The sequence below is a fragment of the Centroberyx affinis genome, unplaced genomic scaffold (assembly GCF_046629955.1).
Source record: "Centroberyx affinis isolate AG114_WGS23_722 - 3 ecotype Tasmania unplaced genomic scaffold, CSIRO-AGI_Caff_v1 ptg007020l_1, whole genome shotgun sequence".
In the NCBI taxonomy this organism is placed as follows: Eukaryota; Metazoa; Chordata; class Actinopteri; order Beryciformes; family Berycidae; genus Centroberyx; species Centroberyx affinis.
In genome coordinates, this window is record NW_027283557.1 from 5,001 (window position 1) to 7,500 (window position 2,500).

The 2,500-nt window shown below is 42.9% G+C and overlaps 1 protein-coding gene across 1 annotated transcript in view; it reads right to left on the bottom strand.

Moving 5' to 3' along the window:
- The window catches only part of LOC139639262 (plexin-B3-like), a gene marked incomplete at both ends in the record, with an annotated part of 10,910 nt that overhangs the window by 3,075 nt on the left and 5,335 nt on the right, over positions 1-2,500 (bottom strand). The window contains 3 exons of the mRNA XM_071513341.1: positions 425-533; positions 854-1,013; positions 1,269-1,401. Coding sequence (XP_071369442.1) covers positions 425-533; positions 854-1,013; positions 1,269-1,401 — 402 coding nt within the window. The remainder of the gene's footprint in view (positions 1-424; positions 534-853; positions 1,014-1,268; positions 1,402-2,500) is intronic.

The window sequence follows — 2,500 nt, forward strand, 5'->3', positions numbered from 1 at the left end:
ACTGAGTTTACTGACTTTACTGACTTTAGACTTAACTGACTTTACTGAGTTTAGACTTTACTGACTTTACTGAGTTTGAACTTAGACCCTTCATGAGCCATTACTGTCTTACCTGTTTATTTCCTTCTGTACTTAGTTTCATTGTGTTCTGATTTGTTCTCTAATTTATTATTTTATTTACTGTTTTTATTTCTTTCGTTCCAACCTCACCAAGTCAAATTCCTCATATGTGTAAATGGCAACAAATCTGATTCTGCTCTTGTGTAGAAGACAGAAGAGCGATGAGTTTCAGACTGCTGGGGGAAACTCTGCCAACAGGAGACTGATCAAAGACTGTGTGTGTGTGTGTGTGTGTGTGTGTGTGTGTGTGTGTGTGTGTGTGTGTGTGTGTGTGTGTGTGTGTGTTTATGTGTGTGTGTCTCACTGTGAGCTCTGGTTCAGTCGGCCCACGGCTCCACAGTCGTAGAAGGTCATGTTGCCCTGGGTGATGGTCACATGACCGAACATCAGCGACACGCGAAGGATCATGTGATCTGGAAACAGGAAGTAACAGGAACAGACTGAATAGCAGGAAGTCATGAGTCACATCCTGGCAGTTTCCATGGTAACCGCCCTCCGTTTACCTCCAGTGTTTTATCAGACAGTCAGGAGAGACAAACATTAACTAGATCCAAACCTTCAGTAGATGCAGACCCTCAGTAGATCTAAACCTTCAGTAGATCTAAACCTGATGCTGTCTTCTTCATCTCTGTTCACAGAGTTTTCAGGTTTTAAATTCTACCAGAAAACTCTTTCATGTTTTCCATCAAAACTGAAACTTTATTTAAAAAGCAACATGGCCGTCTGTCCTCACCACTTCCTGTTGGCATCGGTGGGAGGTGCTCCGGCGGAGGTGATTGACAGGTGATCCTGGTTCCCATGACGACGGCGGGCTGAGGCGGGAGGAGCCCGAATGCGCAGGACAAAGACTCCGCCTCCGAGAGAGCGGGGAGCTGGATGACTGACAGCGTTACCTAGGAGACAGTCAGTCCGGGCTCAGGCTGGGATCAACCAATCAGACGCAACTTCGTCCTCACATACCGTCCAATGAGATTTCAATATGATGCAGTTTGATTGATTACATATTTATTATTATCATTATTATTATTGTTCAGTTGAACTGCACTTTTCCCTCTGAAGCAGAAACTTTAATAATCAGTGATCTATCCACCAATCAGCTGTGAGCAGTCTGACCTCGACAGTGTGACATCACTTCCTGGCCAGCCTACCTGCGTCTGCTCATCTTTGCTCTGATTGGCCGGCTCCAGGCTCTGGACGGTCACGCACTGATTGGTCGGTTCGAAGCTCCACAGCCAATGGTTGGGCTGAGCGTGACGCTGGCACTGATGTTTACGACAACATCTGGGAAAACAAACAAATAAACAACAATATAACAAATAACCAAACAGCAGCAAACTAATATTGACAGAATTAACAAAACAAGCATTAACAAACAATAACAAACAATAACAAACAATAACAAACAATAACAAACAATAACAAACAATAAATATAGCCGCATGCGGCAATGACGGGGTCCAAGCATCTGGTGACCTCTAGGGTCAATGTGTGTTGTAGACACCAAATTGTGCACATGGCCTCAGAGTGGATACCTGCACAAGTGCACCAAGTTTGGTTGAGATAGCACAAGGCGTTCATGAGTTATGGCTCATTTTGTCACATATGTGCCACGCCCTACAATTGATTGGTCTACAGCGGCCAAACTATATGGAGTACAGGAAATCTTTTCATAACTTTTAATCATGGGCATCCAGAGATCATGCATAACAAATCTGGAGATGATTGCCTCAACGGTCTAGGAAAAGTTTGCAAAAATAGGTTTTTGAGATAATTCAAAATGTAAAATCGGAAAATCTAATGAGGCGCCAATGGGTGGGGCCTAGTAAAATGATGCGGCTTTACCCAAGGAATACAGGAAAAAAATAATTTTGTTTCTATGATGTATAGTTACTGAGTTATGGGCATTTAAAATCTGAAACGTTGCTGTAGCGCCCCCTATGGGCGAAATGACAGTAAATTCGGGCTGGTATCTCAGAGTAGACATCTGCACATGTGTACCAAATTTGGTGCAGGTAGCACAATGCACTCATGAGTTATGGCAATTTTTGTAAAATAGACCCCGCCCACAACCTTTGACTAAACTTTGGAAGCTAATTAAATGAGAACGGTTTGGAATATCAAATATCTTTTAATGATTTTTAATCATGGCCATCCAAAGATGATGCACACCAAATTTGGAGATGATTGCCTCAACGGTCTAGGACGAGCTCGCAAAAATAGGTTTTTGAGAAAATTCAAAATGGTGGAAAATCTAGTCGACAGAAATGGGCGTGGCCTATCTGGATAGATGCATAATGATCCAAGGGATCCAGGAGAAGAGGAATTTTGATTCTATGACTCACGGTTCAGAAGTTATGGACCAAAACGTGAAGTGGGCTGT